The sequence below is a fragment of the Excalfactoria chinensis genome, chromosome 1 (assembly GCF_039878825.1).
Source record: "Excalfactoria chinensis isolate bCotChi1 chromosome 1, bCotChi1.hap2, whole genome shotgun sequence".
NCBI lineage: Eukaryota > Metazoa > Chordata > Aves > Galliformes > Phasianidae > Excalfactoria > Excalfactoria chinensis.
Window position 1 is genome coordinate 88266086 of NC_092825.1, and position 18389 is coordinate 88284474.

At 39.1% G+C, this 18389-nt stretch overlaps 1 protein-coding gene across 2 annotated transcripts; it reads left to right on the top strand.

Annotated features, from left to right (window-relative positions):
- The first annotated feature begins 2479 nt into the window (after positions 1-2479).
- POU1F1 (POU class 1 homeobox 1) lies at positions 2480-15914 on the top strand. 2 transcript variants are annotated; one of them, XM_072354819.1, is made up of 7 exons: positions 2480-2621; positions 4000-4002; positions 4839-4907; positions 8206-8451; positions 10583-10747; positions 12189-12249; positions 15701-15914. In XM_072354819.1, the coding sequence occupies exons 1-7, from the start codon at positions 2480-2482 to the stop codon at positions 15912-15914; spliced, it is 900 nt and encodes a 299-aa protein (XP_072210920.1). The 2 variants fall into 2 exon arrangements, with proteins under 2 accessions (XP_072210920.1, XP_072210911.1); XM_072354810.1 differs by lacking the exon at positions 4000-4002 and having other exon boundaries at positions 4758-4907.
- Positions 15915-18389: the final 2475 nt, after the last annotated feature.

An 18389-nucleotide genomic window follows, 5' to 3' on the forward strand; every position in this document is an offset into this window, starting at 1 on the left:
CCAATCAAACAGCTGGGTGTGGCTATCATGTTAAGGATTCATCACGAAGGAATTCTCCTTGGCAGAATAAAAACAATAGCAGGCTTCACAGTACAACCACAGAAGATTGTAACAAAGCTTTAAGAGAGGTTCCATTTTTGTTGGAAGTGACTTCCATTGCTCTGTCTGATGAGTGTGAAATTTGTCAAATACCTGGTCTGGATATTCAGGAATCTCAAAAATGCCATCAAATAACTAAAGAAAATGTGACTAAAGGCATGGTCTTAATGAAGAAATTAAAATAAAAATAAGGAAGTTGTTGATTATAATGAGAAATATGCAATGTGGCATGAACATATTCTAAAAATCTAAGTAATTCCACATTATGAAATATAACACTGCAGTGAAATGGCAAATTTATTTCAGAAAGTGTTTGGGTTGGTGTCACAAAACAACTCTTTACTGTACTCTAATGATACGTTCACTGTCTCAGGATTGCTGGTTGCATGTATTTTCCAAGTTTCTGTGGGTCAATACCCTTCATGAACCTACTGACATCTAACAAGCTGTACATGTCTCTAAAGATCAAAGACTAAGTAGGTCTCCTGATCACAGGAAGAAATGGTAATCTGGCAGTGAGCTCCATCTTTCACCTGGGGACAAGCCACAGCTTCTCTGAATCTTCTCTGACTTTCAGTTATGTTTAACACTTTGGTAAGTGTGCCAAGATCTACCATTGGAGCTAAGAAATTATTTATGTCATAAGAGGGAAATACTATTTCAGAGCTGTTTGTAAGATGTCAAAAACAATGTCAGTGCTATTGACTTTGTCTTAGTTTCCTTCTGTGCATTGCCCTGATCTGAAAATTTCATGTGTTCCAAATACATGCTCAGCTGAATGAAATGCTAGACTTTAAGGCTCAGTTCTCATTCATTAGTCAATGCAATGTGCACATCAGTTCACAGACTTTAATATACATAGAGCCAAGTCCAAACTAATACAAATGACATTTCATTTATTGGCACTATCTTCCATAATGTCATAATTACTACTTCAAAGTTTTTGTAAATTCTGAAATGTAGAAGTGCATATATGGATAGTAGTTATGAACTTAGAGCTTCACCACTGCTAAAGCACATATGTGATTTGCTATCTGCTGTAATTCTGAAATTTCTCAACACGCATAAACACAGCCTTTCACAAAATACAAGCATAATATCAAGAATTCTGCATGGAAAAACAAAAAGCAAAAAACAAAGACAAAAACAACCTGATAAAATATATGATCTCTGCTATGTGTGCAACACATGTGAAGTCTGTTCCACCAGAATCCTAATTCAGGTATCTGAACCAGTTTGGAATACCAAAGAAGGAGGCTTAACCTCAAAGTATTGCAATCTTTATGCTCTGACCATCTTTAGTTACAAAAAAATAAAAATACAAAAGCATAATTCAAATCAATACATTTTATCTCCTAAACAGTAAAATAAATGAAATGGACCATCTGCTTCATTTTTTAGCCCGTCATACGCATAGAATATATGACTCTGGTGTACTGCAGTGATTTTTCATCATTTACTGGTTAATATGAATGCTCTTTACTACTACTCTGAAGTCATTCCAGTCTCGTGACAGCAAATCACTGAAACAGTGATTTTTTTTTTTTTTTTTAAAATATTCAGCTTTTACTCGGTATCTAGTAGAATTAAAGGCCAGAACACTCTGTATGAGACTATAGATGCTGTGGTAATATAAATTAGCAATAGGAGCTGTGAATGAATTTTATGTATTACTATGGGATTTTACAAGAGTTTATGTTAGGTAAACATTTAACAGATCTTGCTTAAGTAAAGCTATCTGCTCAGCAGCTTCCTCTCTGACAGAGTTTTCCCATATTGCGCATCTGTTATTTATACTTGTATGACAAGACAAGTGATCACTGTTGGGAATTAAGTTAACTTGGAGTATTTTGCTATAACTCTTGACTTCTGCAGACTTTTGATTGAGCTCTCAGCCAGGTTGTCTTCCACACAATTGTATGGATGAGATTCCAGGGGCAGGTGTTAACTGTGGAAACCTACTTAGTATTAAACGTACCTGTCTGATGGCTACCGACTTTGGAGACAACGCTTTTATATATTTTTTTTCTGGTCATTGTTCTTCACAAAAGACCTAATTGAAAATATCTGTCAAATCGTGTCTCTGGTTTCCCTCTTCTTCTCCCCCTGCTAATTGGACACGTATTGTGTTTGTGTGGGAAGGAAGGAGGCTCTATAGCAGGACGGCAATATTGCTGGGAAAAGAACATTAAAATGGATAAAGGGATTTTCTAGTGGTATAAATACCTGCACACGACCTCCCTGTTCTCTGGAGTCCTTCTGTATATGTATATACAAGTGCAAAGACTGGAGTAGAGTGGGAGCTGCCGTTAATCGCTCAGGACCTGTTCAGTTAGAAAAAGGGGAAAGGTGACTCTTTGCCTTTCACTTGTTTGAGGGCATGACTTGCCAAGCGTTTGCTTCATCCGACAATTTTGTACCCTTGAATTCTGACTCTTCTCCCTCCCTGCCTCTGATAATGCATCACAGCGCAGCAGAGTGCCTGCCCGTTTCTAACCATGCGACCAATGTTGTCTCCACAGGTACTTTTTAAAAATAATATTGCTCTCTGTAATGCTCGTTTGTAGTGCTTTTAGATGATATTTGTGCATCAAGTTTTACAATATTTAAAGTGTTTGATATCAGTGCTATGTGAGTCTGAAACTACTTTAAAGTGGAAGCATTTTCACAAAGCTGCATCATGCATAAATCAGTAACACTCTAAACGTTTGCATTTCAGCCAAATTTTAACTTTCTCCCAGTTTATTAAAATATTAGGCTAAAATCAGTCACCACAGTAACTCAGAACAGGTTTAATGCTGACTTTTTTTTTTGTGCCTACATAGTCTTCAGTGGTGTCCTGTAAATATTTTAAAGTCTGTTTTCTGTGCAATCGCAAATTTTGGTCATATAAATAACTTTAGATGGAAAATGATATAAAACAGGTGTAATATTACTTGTGGGAGCTTTCAAGAAGGGAGAGGAAAAAAAAAAACAAATTACCTCCTGAATAAAATAACATCTAATGATCAACACTGGTGACAGAAATCTTATCTACATTTTGGAAATTTCTGTTTGCGTGTATAATCCAAATAATTGCATTTAAACAATAAACTATCAGAGACAGGGAGACAGTTTTTTTTGCAGCCTCAGATCTTCTGAAGTGGTATTCTGCAATACAGGAGTTACTGAAAACTTTCAGGAATATAAATGACTTTGATTTATTTGAATCTACATAAAGGTAAGAGCTTTATTTGAAACCTCCAGAAGAATCTGTTTGCTGAAATGCATTGGAAATAAAATATTTTAACAATATGTAAAAGCATGTAAATAATGAAGACTGAGCATCGGTAATACATAATGCAATCTCATACTCCAGTCGGGAAGCTCAAATATCCTAACACAGTTTTTGGGTAGCAGTGAAAGTAGGGAATAACAGAATTAAAAGCCATAATAATTTATCTGTATCATAGCAGTGTTTTCTAGATTGTTTATTTATCCATCTTGTTCTGATCTACAAAAAATATATGGGGTGACAAGCAGTGCCACAAAAAGCATCCACAGGTGTGTTTTAGGTTTTCCATACTTAGTAATTAAAATTCAAGGACCATAGTTATCAGTGGAATTTTCTTCACAGCCTCACATCTAGCAGGTGACCATCTGAGAACAGAAGTGACAGAAGGTGCTGCTTACAGTGAGTAAGCTTACAGAATTTCATATGTAGATCCAGAAATTGCATTAAATAATGCCATTTTGGTGGAAACAGATAAAGAAAGCTTGTGCAAAACAGTAGAAATAGAGAATTATGAATAATATTGTATCTTAAATGTAGAAATTTATTAAACAGCATGCATTAATCATCCTGTATTATTAAATAAAGATGAGTATACTTCTGTTTAAGAAGTATATTGTATTGTATAGCTAGTATTCTGCAGTATTCTCTGCAGTTAAGTTGATATTATTTAATTCAAATAGCATCTTCCTCCCTACCTTGTATTAAATCCTTATTAGTTGGAAATGGCAATTTTTGAGCATAAAAATTATATTGATTATGGTTTTTGAAATAATAATAGAAAAAGAAACACCTACATGTAAGCACCTAGTTATTATATCAGTGGAAAAGTTGCATTGCTCTACATGCATGGGTATTATTAATTCAATCTCTCTTTTGGATGAACTTAGAGTTGTATGGGTATGACTATTCCAGTAGTGTTTGTATGTGTAAAAGTGTAAATGGCATTTTACAGCTATGATCACTGTTCTAAAAGAACAGATACTAATCCCTAATTAACCATATTGCTCTGAACAACTGGAATGTGTGATCTGAAGTTCAGCTTCTCACGTTCACAATTATGAATTCCCAATATTAATCTTTTCAATGGTTGTTAGAGGGGATTGTATGTATTTCTGCTGCCTACTTACACATGGAAAACAACCATGTATTTTGCAATGAATGACAAATTGTCCAATTCTTCAGGCACTGGGAGATTGCTGAGCATAGACCTGAAATACCCATCTCTTCATCTCACCGAGCTATAAACTGCTGACTTTTTCTCCCCAGAGATTGCTAGATGGATATGTCCCAGAGTAAATTTTTACAGGAGAACTATATACAAGGATATTGTCCAACTCTGAACTGAAAGGATGTATCTTTGAATCCTCATGCGTTTTCTTACCAGTCCCGTCTGTTTTGTCTTTGATCCAAACTCCCAAATGTTCCCATCTCCATTTTGCCATGATGACTTTGGGAAATATGTCAGCAGGACTTCACTACTCTGTGCCCTCCTGTCACTATGGAAACCAACCCTCTACCTATGGGGTGATGGCAGGTAAGAGGCAGCCTCAATTGAATGAGCTATTAGCATAATGAGTTTGGTCAACTTTCATTTAGGGAGATAAGTTCAAAACACTCATTTAAAGACAGGACTGGAGTTAAGGCACTACAAAAGAGGTTAGCAAATTAGTGTTCAGTGCCTTAAACTTAAAACTCTCTGTCTCTCAGCACTCTGTATCTTACTTCTTTCTTTAAGACAAGGGCAGTGTTGCTCTTTTTGCTTAACTATGTCCTCTTTGCCTTTAAAGGGAGCAGGAATTACTTATCTGATAGACGGGAGTATTACCAATAACGGGGGTCCTGGATCCTACTCTTTCTTTTCTCTCCAGATACCAGGATCAAATGGGAAAAGCAAAGCAATGAGTCTACACAGTGTTTACTGAAGCTACTGTTAGCTACCATATTTCTGTCATAAAGATGTCAAGGCAAATATTCTGTGCCTAAGATGATCTAGTGTGTATAGAATCATAATATAAGTAGCATCATGAGCATTAACCTTGTATTTAATAACAACAAAATTTAGGATCAAGATTAGAAACAGAGAGCTACAATCAAAAGTAATTTTCTTATTTTTATACTTTTTACCAGTTTAAAGACATTTGGATAGCCTTTAAGGCCAGAAACACTTTCAGTCAGTGTATGATTTTCCAACTCCTATAAGGCAGTATAAATTATTTTCATACAGATCATCATGTATTCTAGCATCCCACTCCCATATGAGGCTAAGTAAGTTACTCTGTGCAAGTTTAAGTAGTGTTCAGTGAAACAGAGCTAAATTAACATGCAACCCAGAAGACAATCCAGATCAAACTCCATGTTTGATTTCACTTAAGATTGATGAAAATACTACAGTAAATCAGCATGGATGAATATATCCTCATAGGGACTTCTTAGAGACAGATAGTAGTGCAAATATTCAAATGTTCTCATCACATGGATAAATTCATGTTCGTTGTAAGTGTTCCTGGCATTGTGCAGAAACCCAGGTAAAATCCATAGGTATTAAGCAATAGATATTAAAAATAGGTATTGCTTGGAAGTTTATTTTGTTTTGTTCCAAAATAAATGCATCTTCATCTTTCTCCTTTCCTTCCTTCAATATCCTTTGTCTCTAGGCATCAAGCCAGCAACTCCAGAGATGCTATCAGCAAGTCTCTCCCAGAGCCGCATCTTACAGACATGCAGCATGCCACATCCCAATGTAGTAAATGGTGTCAGCACATTGCAAAGCAAGTCTTTCTCTTTTTCTTACCCTTTCCCTTATTTCTTTGTTTTTGTTTTTGTTTTTGTTTTTGTTTTTTTCTGTGTGAAATGTATAATATATGTTCCAGTGGGGTAGAACCTCTAGCAATAAAGACAGAGCAGTAAAGAAAACAAGTAGAAGAGGAATGTGGAGGGGTTGCTAATGAAACTGAGTTCTGCTGCAAATGTTTGCATCATTTAGAAAATCGAGAACTTCCTGAGGGCTTAGAGATTGTTGTTCACTTCAGGTAAAGAGATTGTTGTTCACTTCAGGTAACACTAAGGAGGGTTCATTTTTCCTGTTTCTTCTTAATAAGTATGCCTTCTCTCCTTCAAGTTGGAAATTCTTTCTACATAGGTGCAATACCTAGCTAAAAAAGAGCTTTCACTCCTGTTGAACTTCCTTGTTAAGTCTGTTAAACACAAACAAAAAGTAGCACAAGGTAGCTTTATCCTTAGGCAATTTCTTTTTAAGATAGAATGGTCATTGTTTTTCTCTGAGTTTTCCTCAAACAAATCTTATGTTAAACCTTAACCAAGACACAAGGGCTACTCTGGAAGTAATGTCTCCCATGTTATTATGTTGGCTCATGATGTCAGAGGCAGATGTTGATATTATGGTCACAGAGTGTGAGATGGTCACAGAGGGGAAGTCTGACAAAATGATGTCTGGCATGGAAGTTCATATGAAGGAAAGGTGTGACACTGAATTTTTCCATGAGGAAAAAAATAGCACACAATGATGTTCATCAGTGCTTGCTGAATGTTTATGGGGACCAAACAGTGCATGTGAGCACAGTGAGGCAGTGGCTGGTGCATTTCAGCAGTGGTGACAGTGAAATGAAAGACAAGCCACATTCTGTATGGCCACACACAGCTATCACATCGCAAAATTCTTCATGAATTGGCAGATTATTATCAGGGAGCTATAGATGGAGCTGAATAGCAGAGCATTGGAAACAATGGTGCTGATGTTGGAATAGTGCAAAGTTTGTGACAGGTAAGTCCCATGAATGTTCACGCAGAAATAGAAACAACATTGCATGCAAGTTTGTCAGGAACTTTTTGACCAATACTGGGCTGAAAGTAACAGTTTCCTGGAGGACATCATTGCTGGTGATGAGATGTGGTGTCACCACTACAAGTCAGAGTCAAAGCAGTAGTCCATGGAATAGTGATGTGAATTCCCAATTGAAGAAAAAGTTCAATTTTCTGTCCTCAGAAGATAAAGTAATGTTCACTGTCTTTTGGGATAGTAAAGGTGTGATCCTTCTGGATTTCCTGAAACTCTGACCACTGCATGATGACCCTGACTAAGCTGAAGACTCAAACTTCCAGAGTCAGGTCAGAGAATTAAACAGCCTCTTTCTTGCAACACAATAATGCAAGGCCCTGTGCCAGCTGAAGACTGTGGAGCACATTGTCTTTCTTCACTGAACTGACCCACTACTTAGTCTGGATTTGGAACCTTCTGACTTCCATCTGTTTGGGTTGATGGAAGATGGACTGCACAGACAACATTTTTTTAGCAATGACATCATTAGAGCAGCTGTGAAATAGTGGGTCACTTCTGCTGGTAAAGATTTCTATTAGTTTGGCATAGAGTTCATCACTGGAGAAAATGCATAGCTAATAGTGGTGATTGTTGAGAACTAGAATCACGTAGCTCAGAATTTGCTCTATCAAGTAGTGTTGTTGGGCTCTGTTATAGTGCCTGTGGAAATAAATAGGAAGCATTAATTTCAGACTGACCTACAGTGTATCTTGCCTGGACATCTGGATTAATATTTGTTGATGTCTGGACTGTTTGCAATCTACTTTGCCAATGCAATGGCTGTGAGATGAGAAAGTAGATGTTGTTCTGCTTTTGTATGTGGGGACAAGAGAAAAACTTGGTCTTCTGGAAGCCCTCTCTCTTGAGTAGCCTTTCATGCATGTTTCATAAAAAATATAAAAAAAATATTATGAGCTTTGGCTATGAGATTACAAAGGCACCTTTTTAATAATGTTGCAGAATAACTATATTTAGTTTTCTTTTGGGTTTTGCCCAGGTAGCCTGACCCCTTGCCTTTATAAGTTCCCGGAGCATGCCCTGAGTGCCAGCTCCTGTGCCCTGGGTCACAGCTTCACACCAATGCACCAGACCCTCCTCAGCGATGATCCCACAGCTGCAGACTTCAAGCAGGAATTCCGCAGGAAAAGCAAGTCTGTGGAAGAGCCTGTCGACATGGATTCCCCTGAAATCAGGGAACTGGAGAAATTCGCTAACGAATTCAAACTGCGGAGAATTAAGCTGGGTATGTGCTTTTAGCTAGCCAACAAAAGGCTGAACATTTCCAAGGAGATCCCTATTATTTCTAAATATTTGATGGTCTGTGCCATGCACTTGTCTCACAATAACTTTAATCCCTTCTGCTATGACTAAACTTCCTCCATTCCTAGAAAACTTTCAAAGAATTAATAAATGTCAGCTTTTTGCATCTTACTGTGCCAAAGGTAACTTTAAATATCCCTTCTTTATGAATTATTTGTCTCGCTCACAAGAGCAAACAAAATTTATTCTTGTTCATTAAGTTCCATTCGGTGACAGGTATGTTATTTCATACAGCTACAGATTTTCTGCAGCTGAGAGCAGCCCATGAGCTAACCTTTTGTACCCATTCCTTTCCTGGTGAAGTGCTCCATCACACAAGGTGGTGTCATGTTACTTCAGTATGCAAGATGGATGACATCCATGGCAAATATTTCACAACAGCAGGGAACTAGCTCTTCCAGCTTTATTTTCTGGTGCCATAGCATATGTACAGCAGCAAGTGATTTCTTTGTTGCTGTCTGATAACTAGCAAGGGTGATGTAAGATGAACTGCATTGGTGGGTCTCTGGTGAGCTGAATATTGGGTTCTCCAAACAAAATGATGCAATTTTGATGTTATTGCTTATAAAATTATATTGTATAATTACAATTGTAGGGCATCCTACAAAAAATCACCTTTTTAATGTAAAAAAACATTTACACATTTGTTACAGGTATCTATGCATTATCTCAACCACTAGAAATCTCTTGTGCTGCATTTTGCTGTATAAAAATAAGGACTAAAGCAGAAATTTATGTTTTAAAATAAAATTTGTAACCTAGGTAGTTTTGTTGTATATCATGTTCAGTGTCAAATGAAGCACAGGAAAGATTATCTGGGCCTCATGCTATCAGTCACTATAATTATTACTGTATCTTGATGCAGTAATTTGTGAGGAAGCAAAACTTGCTCTGATGTAAAGAAATGGCTCAAAGGTGGTGAGGCTGAGCTTAACACATTAGTGGGAAAAATGTAATTTATGGAGGAAAAGTGATCTGAGGTTGATCTTTATGAGAGAAGGCAGAGTTAATATGGACTGTGGATCTGGGACTGAGAGACACAGTGAAGTCGAATGGGAAGCAAAAAAGCAGCCTTGTGAGACATTTGGCACCTAAATAGGTTGTGCCTATCCTGGCTCAGGTGTAGGCAGGCAGGAAGACAAGACAGACTGGTCAGTGCACTGAAAGGGGTTCTTGGAGCTTATGAGTAAAGTGCAGCACTATTATGTTTGTTTCTGTTCAGCCATCAGAACAGATAACAGGAGACCAGCAGGGTTGACAAAAAGTAGCTTAATGCCACTGCATCACCTACAGAAATGTATGGGATCTGGATAGTTCTGAGATCCCTCATCACAGAGATGTAAAACTTACGAAATCAGCACAAGCCTGGGCACAGCCTAAGGTGAGCTGAAAGTCAGCCCAAGAACTCTACAAAATGATCATAGAATCATAGGATCACTAAGTCTGGAAAGAGCACTAAGGTCACCTAGTCCAAGCACCATCCCATCCCCACTGTGCCCACTGTGTCCCTCAGTGCCACATCCATGTGGTTCTTGAATGCTTCCAGAGATGGTGATACCACCACCTCCCTGGGCAGCCTGTGCCAGCACCCGATCTCACTTTCTGATAATAGATTTTCCATAACATTCAACCCAAATCTCACTTGGTACAACTTGAGAACATTACCTCCTTTCTGTTACCTGGGAGAAGAGTCTGACTCCCACCTTGTCACCACCTCCTTTCAGGCAGTTGTAGAGAGTGATAAGGTCTCCCCTAAGCCTCCTCTTCTCCAGACTGAACAAACCTAGTTTCTTCAGCCACCCCCTGCAAGACTTGTGCTGAAAACCCCACACCAGCTTTGCTGCCCTTCTCTGGACACACTCCAGGGCCTTGAAGCACTGTAGTGAAGGGTCCAAAACTGAACACAGTACTCGAGGTGTGGCCTTACCAGTGCTCAGTGCATGCACCACAGTAACACGAGGTTCCTAGAGTCCACAATGAGGGGCTCAGTGGCTCAAGAACAGTCACCCTCTGTAGAAAGCTCCAGAGTGACTTTTTCCTCTTAATTTTGACAGGTTATACACAAACCAACGTTGGTGAAGCACTGGCTGCTGTGCATGGCTCCGAATTCAGTCAAACTACCATTTGCCGCTTTGAGAACTTGCAGCTGAGCTTTAAGAATGCATGCAAACTGAAATCAATACTGTCCAAATGGCTGGAAGAAGCAGAACAAGTGGGAGGTAGAGTTGAAATCTGCTAAGTATTGACTGCAAGTAGATGACAGTCCCATAAATACTTTGCAAGACTAACATGTGCCTTCCATAAACTGAGAATTTTGCTTAACTAGTTTTAGATATTAAGATGTGCAGATGGTAGGTATTAAATTTTGGTGTCTTTTTTGGGTGAGCAAAAAGTATTCGGATGGGTAAACTGTAAGGCATGGAGACTACAGAACAACAGAAACACCGTTTGCTTGCTGGAAGTCATTTCCTTCGGTCTCATTGCAATGAACTAGTTCTATTCCTTTACTCATAGTCATTACCTCTACTTTAGGATCTGCAGGACAGCCCATGAAGCACTGAGCTGGAGCTCCACTAGCAGAGGACTTCCTACTATTGCCTAGTGTTTAAGATGTGACCATGGGGTACAGAATTCATGTTCAGCCGAGGCAGTGCTCTTTAAAGCCCTGAAGAAGAATAGCATGGCATAGATATATATATATATTTTTTTTTTAATGTGACCTTTTTGCTACTAGAGGATTCCCTTCCTTTTGCCTGGTTAATTTCTGTGTGTATAGAGAGTCCTGAGGTTTTCTAGGCTAAGCTGATTGAGAACAAGTTGGTTGATGTGAAGGAGACAGGTAATTTTAAAGGACAGCCTTTTCATCTGAATTCATTCAGAACAAATTGAGATGAGGGGAGGTGGCATGCCTGGAGGTGACCGTGAAAGCCAGGGCTGTTGCTGTGCAGCACTCACCTAGAACAGGAAGAAAGAGATTTAATACTGCCTTTTGGATTTTCCATTACATTCAGCAGTAGGAAACATTGTTAAGCAGCTGTTTCTGCCATGCAGTTCAGTTTCCTTTGAACCAAATGAAACCAGAAACTCTCCTTAATGTGGTCAGCACGCTGTAAGGATTACTTGTAAGGGGTTTGCAATGTGTAGCAGCTGCTGACTTTGTTCGCACTGATGCAGGCGTGAGCTGCACAGTAAGGCAGTGGCCTCTGGAAAGCAAGGGTGACTTGTCCAGCAGAAAGCGGGGAGCGTGAATAAATGGGATGGAAAACAGAGCCTCATTTCTGAAGAAGGAGAGTGAGATAGCTGAGGGGTATGGAAATGGATCCAGGTTGCATACTGCTGCTGATTAGGAGGAAAGTACGTAAAATGAGTGGAGTGACACGTCTCCCCAGGTATGCAGGCACAGAGGCAGAGACAGTGCTTTTGCAGCTGCTTTTGCTTATAACTGTTTGTAACTGGAGTTAAAATGACCAAGCCTCTCAAAAAAAAAAAAGTATAGCTCTGTGGTGCACTCTCGTTATTCAGCAGTAGTATCTGTTACACTTTCTTCTGTCTTCAAAGAAAGGCAAACTTTATTTTTTCCAGTGATGATTGCACTCAGTTTCTGTCCCCCGTGGAAGTTAACTGCTCTTTTGTTTTTGTTTTGTTTTGTTTTTAATGCAGCTTTATACAATGAAAAAGTCGGCGTGAATGAGCGGAAGAGGAAGCGCAGAACTACCATAAGGTTATACATATTTATGAGGTTACATGTTAGAAATGCCTTCAGCTAAGAAGTTTCATTCTGGGGTGTTGAAATCAAAGTGTTGTTTTCTATTTGTGAATAGTTAATGAAGGATAAACTATTTTGAAACATTCCAGTGAAAAATAAAAGCACACCTACCTCCCTATGAAACCCCAGCGGGCTCCGAGCACAATACGTTTCCCAATTAGTGGCTTTTCAAAATATGACAGCATACTTACATGTGAAAACATTCCAAGTCTGACCCAATTTTACAATTTTGATAGAGTAAATAGATGCAAACCATCTTGGATTTTTTGTTTATGGAAATTTCTACATTATATCAGATGAAATTGCATAATTTTCCGGGAAATTGATATCAAGCTGGCTGGTAATTCATCATCACAAAATCACAGAATGGCCCAGCTTGGAAGGGACATCAAAGATGATGAATTTCCAACCCCACCCTCCCCCTCCCCCACTGCCACAGGCAGGGCCACCAACCTCCACATTTAATACTAGATCAGGCTGCCCAGGGCCCCATCCAACCTGGCTTTGAACACATCCAGGGATGGGGCATCCACAGCCTTGCTCCCTTTCTTATAAATGGGAGTGATGTGTCCCTTCCTCCCATGATCTGGGACCTCACCTGACATCCACAATTTTTCAAATATGATGGAGAGTGCTCAGCAACCACCTCAGCCAGCTCCTTCAGAATGCTGGGATGCATGCCATCCGGCCCCATAGGCTTGTACACATTCAGTCTCATGAGGTGGTCTTGGACTTGCTCTGCCCTTACAGTGAGGGAGGATTTACTGACCTGGTCCTCACCTAGAGGTTTAGGGATGCAGGGCTCAGGGACATGAGAAATATTAGAATCCTGGTTGCCAGTGAAGACCAAGGCAGGGAACTTATTCACTACCTCATCCTTCTCTTTGTCCATTGAATCCAGTTCTCCATTATCATTTACCAAAGGAGGTACACCCATTTTGTCCTGTGTCTTCTGGCTGATGTACCTGTAGAATGTCTTCATATTATTTTTCACATCCCTTGCCAATTCAGTGTTGCCTGAGCCTGGGCTTTCCTGATCCCATGTCTGCAAGTCCAGATGTCATCCCTGTATTCCTCCCAGGTGATATGCCCTTGTTTCTAGCACTTGTATGCACCTTTCTTTGCCCTCAGTATGCCCAGCATGTCTTTGATGAGCCATGCCAGTTTCCTGCCTCCTCTGCCCTGCTTTCTTACTTAGAGGGATGGAGATTTCTTGTGCTCTCAGAAAGGCATCCTTGAAGAGTAGCCATCTCTCCTCAACATCTTTCTCTTTAAGGACAACATCCCAGGTTATCTTGGCCAACAATTCCTTGAACAGATTAGTTTGCTCTTTTAAAGTTCAGGGTCCTGACCCCGCTCTTTGCCAGGCCCACATTCCTCAAGATCACAAACTCAACTAGTGCATGATCACTGCAGCCCAGGCTGCCTCTAGCCTTAACGCCTTTAATGATCTCCTCCACACTGGTGAGCAGCAGGTACAGCAACGCTTCACCTCTGGTAGGTCTGTCCAATACTTGAACCAGAAAGTTATCATCAATGGATTCCAGGAGCCCCCTGGGCCTCATGTAGCTTGCTGTGTGGTCTTTCCAACAGATATCCGGATGATTGAAAAATAATTAACTAATAGGGAAAACAAAGAACACGATGCAAGAGATGGTGAGGTATACCCTTTTCTTTTCAGTATCCTAGACTCTTGCAATTGTTGGTGAAGAAGAATTCACTGCTGTGCACCTCCAAGAGGCTGTAGTATTCTTCCACAGAAAGGGGATTTGGCCACTTTAGGGCACAAACTTGGCACAGTCAGGCCCTACCTCTCACAGCAAAGTGCCTGTTCTTCGGATAGCAATTATGTTCTCTGTGCAGTGCCATCTCCCAGAGATGTAGGCTGCTCTATGGCCTCACAATGACAACTCATATCTTCTCCTCTCACACTCATCTTGAGCTTTGCTTTTTTGAATTATATTGCCTTTGATATAAGAAAGAAAATGAAGATATAAATTCTTTCTGTCTTTCAAAGTATATATTCCTCTAAGAGGATGCTTCTCAGCTAGGAGTGAACAGGGGATGTAAAATGTTTCATTGCTCATTTGCTAATCAAAGCACTTCACTAGGGACAAAATTTTACTCATGGAAGACCTTTTTTTTTTTTTTTTTCTCAGCTTCTCTTCAAGTGAGAAAGACTGTTCCAGACCCTTACCCACTATGGCCTACATAGCTGTGATTTTAGAGCAACACTGTTCAGGTGTTTCCCAAGATCTAGAAAAACCTCCTGATGACTATTCCACTAACATTATAGGATTTTCTGTTCTTGCTTTATAACAGCTGCTTAGGAAATCAAGCTTATTATTATTTCTGCTTTTATATCTACCCTCATTACACTAAGGCTATTAAATATGGCAGGCTTTCAAGGGCACAGATTGCTGAGGGAAAGCTCAGGACTATACCCAGTACAGAACCTCAGTTTGAAGACTTGAAGGACGTGGTAATTTACAGTTGTGGAGGCTATTTCATTTTATATTTTTATTAGGAAGTTTAAAAAAACGTTTTGTCAAAAAATATTCATATATAATTCAAATATGAATCATATAGAATGATTCATAGAATCACTGAATGGTTTGAGTTGGAAGGGAACCTTAAAGGCCATCCAGTGCAACTCCCCTGTAATAAACAGGGACATCTACAGCTTAATCAGGGCACTCTGAACCCCACCCAGCCTGACCTTGAGTGTCTTCATGGATGGGGCATCCACCATCTCTCTTGGCAATGTTTCAGCATCTCACAACCCTTACTGTAAAAAACCTTTTCCTTATATCCAGTCTAAATTTCTGCTCCTTTACTGTGAAAGTATTTCTCCTTATTGTATCACAACAGCAAGGTATCTATGCATCTCTCTGTGTGTAGAACATTATGATATTAATTAGGTGGTTTTGGTAATGTTGCTAAGTATGGCAAAATGCACACACAAATGAAAGACCGCCAAAAAACTACGGTTGAAACGATAGGAACTCCAGCAGGTATTTCGTACCTTTGCAAATTATTTCCAGTATAATGCATAAGGTGCCCTCTTGTGTCCGAAGAAATTATAGCTACTGCTTAAGCCCTCTCTGGTTGTGTCCTGCTATTCCTATGTAAAAATGTTGCAGATACTTTCATTTCTGAGAACACATTAAAAAAAAAGAGGAAGCAAATTCCATCTGACACTATAGAAAGATAATAGTCTTTGGTGCCACTCAACATTAGTCATTGCTGACTGTGAAGGAAAGGTTATGGCAGATATTTGATTTTTAGAAAATATGATAACCGCTAAAACACTGCTGTTGTCATTTCTGATTTCCAGAATTACTACAGAAAAAGCCTGAATGTGTCAGAAAAGTTTCTAAAAGCGATATTTTGTCCCTTTATCCAGTATTGCTGCCAAAGAAGCCCTGGAGAGGCACTTTGGAGAACAAAGCAAGCCTTCCTCTCAGGAAATCATGAGGATGGCTGAGGGGCTTAATCTTGAGAAAGAAGTCGTGAGAGTTTGGTTTTGCAACAGAAGACAAAGGGAAAAAAGAGTGAAGACAAGCCTGCATCAGAACGCCTTTAGCTCTATTATCAAGGAGCACCACGAGTGCCGGTAAAGCTTTTTCATGTGTAACTGTGGATTTCTGTTTTGCTTTATTTTAAGTACTTTGTAGTTTACAAAACAAAAAACAAAACAAACAAACAAAAAAAAAATCCATGGAGAAAAAATGTTAAATCACTTGATTCCCTCACAGGCTAGCCAGCTTCAGATACAATTTGTTTGGAAGGCCTGGTTTCATTGTAAAAGGTTGGGGAAAAAAACAATATTGCATGTATTTGAAGTGTTGAAGGCCTGACTTCAAGGAACCTATTAGGCATTACTCGACCAGAAATGCTTTATAAATAGAACACGTAGTTGCATTTTCCCTATGCTGTGCCTTCACTGAGTCCACATTGTACTGAATGATTAACAGAGAACCCCCATTGTAGGCAACCTAAGCATGAGGGAAAAAAAATCCTTTGTGTTACTCGTGAAGGAAGATTACAAAGCTTGGTGTCAGCAGCTGTAGTTTGTGAAAGATTTTTGCCTCAGTCTGTCTATGCACAGGCCATAGCCCCAGTCCACAGTAGCCATCTCACTGAGCTAAACTTTGTGAGATTATGGGCCCGTCAGGTACATTACACTGTCCCACTCTCAGTGTTGAAAACTGAATTCCCTGAATTTAACATCAAAATGAAGTTAGAACTTTGAGGAAGAGGAGAACTTGAGGAAATTATCTTAAGTCTGCAATGTTGATATTGTTGAGTATCTATCTATGGCCAAAGATGGAATCCTGGAGGACTGTCATTGGATGTGAGTGATCCAGGAGTTCAGTAGAGGAGTAGAAGATGAGATGAGGACTGAAAAGCTGCCTTCCAAAAACTGGATGAAATTCAGGGACAAGCTCACAGCTGCTGTACATCCCTGACTGAACTACTTCAGGTGACTACCTTGTCTCTTTTCAAAGTGAAGATATGAAAGATGTGCCATAGCTACTGTCTTTATTTACAATAGAATAAGCTTACCAATACTGATGTGCCAACACAGCTCCCAGTGTGTGCTCAGTTTCAGTGTACTGCTACCTTAAACAGGTGCCAAGTTGAAATGACATTTTCTAATGCTAGTTACAAAGGATATTTCCTGCTAATTCATTGCATGCCTTAAGAACTGGCTTGGATAGGTTTAGCTATCTCCTTAAGAATTTATGGTTTGATAGGGAAAAGTAGGGAATGATCAACTAATTGTTACTTCAGGCTTTTTCTACCTTGTATTTTTATTAAGATTAAATCCTTTTGTGGACGTACTTAAATGAGTGTATTAAGGGAAAAAACAAGGCTTTTTTTGCTTTGAAACAAGAAGCCAAAGCATTTATTGCACTGTACGTTCCCACTTTCTTATACCCCAACAACTGAAAATAACCCCTTGTCATCCTGTAGCCTGGAAAGACAATCAGGCAAAAAAGAACAATAAAAACTAACAAAACAACCCCACAATAACAAGCTAACAAACAAAAATCAATGACAGTGCCAGAGCTCCACCTATTAGAAAGCCAGACACCAAGAAACTGAATTAAGGACTTTAGTACTCACCAGGGACAGATTATCAAGCCACCTCATCAGCCCTGCTTGTTGTTATTAAATAGCCCATTACCACATATGTATTTTACACTTTTCCCAGGACTGAAATTAAGTGAATACATGCAAGCAGTAATGGCCTGATAAATTTTATTTTTCCATTAAATAGACCTGATGATTTAGAAAATGCCTAAATAATAGGCCCACAGAAAGCAAAGAGGTTTACTGTTCAAGATCACTTAGAACCAGCATGGATAAATTGTGTTTTCACACTCCTGCATGCTAAATTGTCTCTGACACCTATTACTGTGACCATAAGCTTATTCAACTGTGGAAGTTTGGCCTCCAGATTAAGGAAATATATTTTTATGGATTAATTGCACTGCTACAACCTCTTAATTTAGAAGCAGCCTTTAATCTAATCATTCAAATGGGAGAAATTATGCCATATACCCTCTCCAGGTAGTTCTCAACACTAGCATAGCTCACCCACAGCAGCACAGACCACGCCTCTGCCTTTACCAGTAGTGTGCGTATTGACAGATGATGAGCTTTCCAACAGGATAAAAGATAAACACATTTAAGAAGATTGACACTCAGTGGCATGCATTTGTGTACTTCTGATGTTATGTAGTCTAGTGTTGTATGTATGTTGAAACTACTGACAAATACGAGTTTTATTTATGTTGTAAGTTATTTTATTGATTATAAAAGGCTTCCTACTGATGCTGTAAGCCTGAATGTTCTCTTCTTTCCCAAATAAAGTATTCTTGCTCATTCAGCTTTCCACATAATTGTTTGTAGTTCTCTTTCAGTAATACTTCACATTTTTTAGCTGTGTGTTGTGCAGATTTGTTTATTCTCTTTAGCATGCTGTAAGTTAATTTGAGAGAAATTCATGGAATCGTGATTTCTTGTCTTCCACAAAGCCTCACAAGTGAAGGCTAATTGCAGAAGCTTAGCAAAATAAAATGAAA

Coding starts and splice junctions, on each gene's coding strand:
- POU1F1 (XM_072354810.1), top strand. CDS start 2,480: ATGACTTGCCAAGCGTTTGCTTCATCCGACAATTTTGTACCCTTGAAT. Junction 8,452..10,582: donor ACTGCGGAGAATTAAGCTGG/GTATGTGCTTTT, acceptor TAATTTTGACAG/GTTATACACAAACCAACGTT. Junction 10,748..12,188: donor AGAAGCAGAACAAGTGGGAG/GTAGAGTTGAAA, acceptor TTTTTAATGCAG/CTTTATACAATGAAAAAGTC.